Raw genomic sequence first — 716 nt, forward strand, 5'->3', positions numbered from 1 at the left:
GATATAAGTTGAGTCGGCTGTCCGCATGAGATAATCGCTTGCTCCCATAAGCGCTCATTGGTCCCAAACCAACTAGAGGCAACTACTTATCCTACACCACCGTATCAAAATTCACATTTCAACAAACCTAAGCATCTAAACGTCCGATCCTGAATCCGTACGCTAACTAAACCACCATTAAATTCCACCAGAACTATTCATTCCCAGTAGCATTCCGCAATAAAGCTCGCTCCTCCCTCCCTCACTCTTCTTGTGCACAAACCGACACAGCACATGAAGAAAACGCCGAGCGCATCCCCCCTTTCCTCCGGTGAATCGTCCGCGATCGATTCTCTCACTCGGCGAACTCACTCCTTCCCCTTTTCCCCTCAACGGCCTGCTTCCTCCTCCGCCATCCCATTCTCCTGGGAGCACGTTCCCGGCATACCCAAAAACCCTAGAAAACCTAATTTCAATTCAAGTCCCGATCGCATCCCTCTCCCTCCACCTATCCGATTTGAATCCCTAAAATCATGGTCGGAGGCCGACCCTTTCGCGGTGGCGTTCGCCGAGTGCGCTAAGGAGAAGCCGCCGGTAGATCTTGAACGGGAGGAAATTTTTCGGCGGAAATCGGCGGTTGTTACGGATTCAGGGAAGCGGAGGACGGCGGCGTGGTTCACCGTCGGCGGGTTAGGGTTTTACGGCTTGTATGTGTCTTGCAAGGCTGCGGCGGCTAC

At 52.8% G+C, this 716-nt stretch overlaps 1 protein-coding gene across 1 annotated transcript; it reads left to right on the plus strand.

Annotated features, from left to right (window-relative positions):
• Positions 1-131: 131 nt before the first annotated feature.
• Positions 132-716, plus strand: LOC110034448 (the record flags this gene model as incomplete). The annotated part of the gene is given in 1 exon segment (XM_020738708.1): positions 132-716. A coding segment is annotated over 1 exon segment (443 nt), but the record flags the coding sequence as incomplete, so codon positions are not given.

This window comes from Phalaenopsis equestris, unplaced genomic scaffold (genome assembly GCF_001263595.1).
Source record: "Phalaenopsis equestris unplaced genomic scaffold, ASM126359v1 Scaffold187587, whole genome shotgun sequence".
Classification (NCBI taxonomy): Eukaryota; Viridiplantae; Streptophyta; class Magnoliopsida; order Asparagales; family Orchidaceae; genus Phalaenopsis; species Phalaenopsis equestris.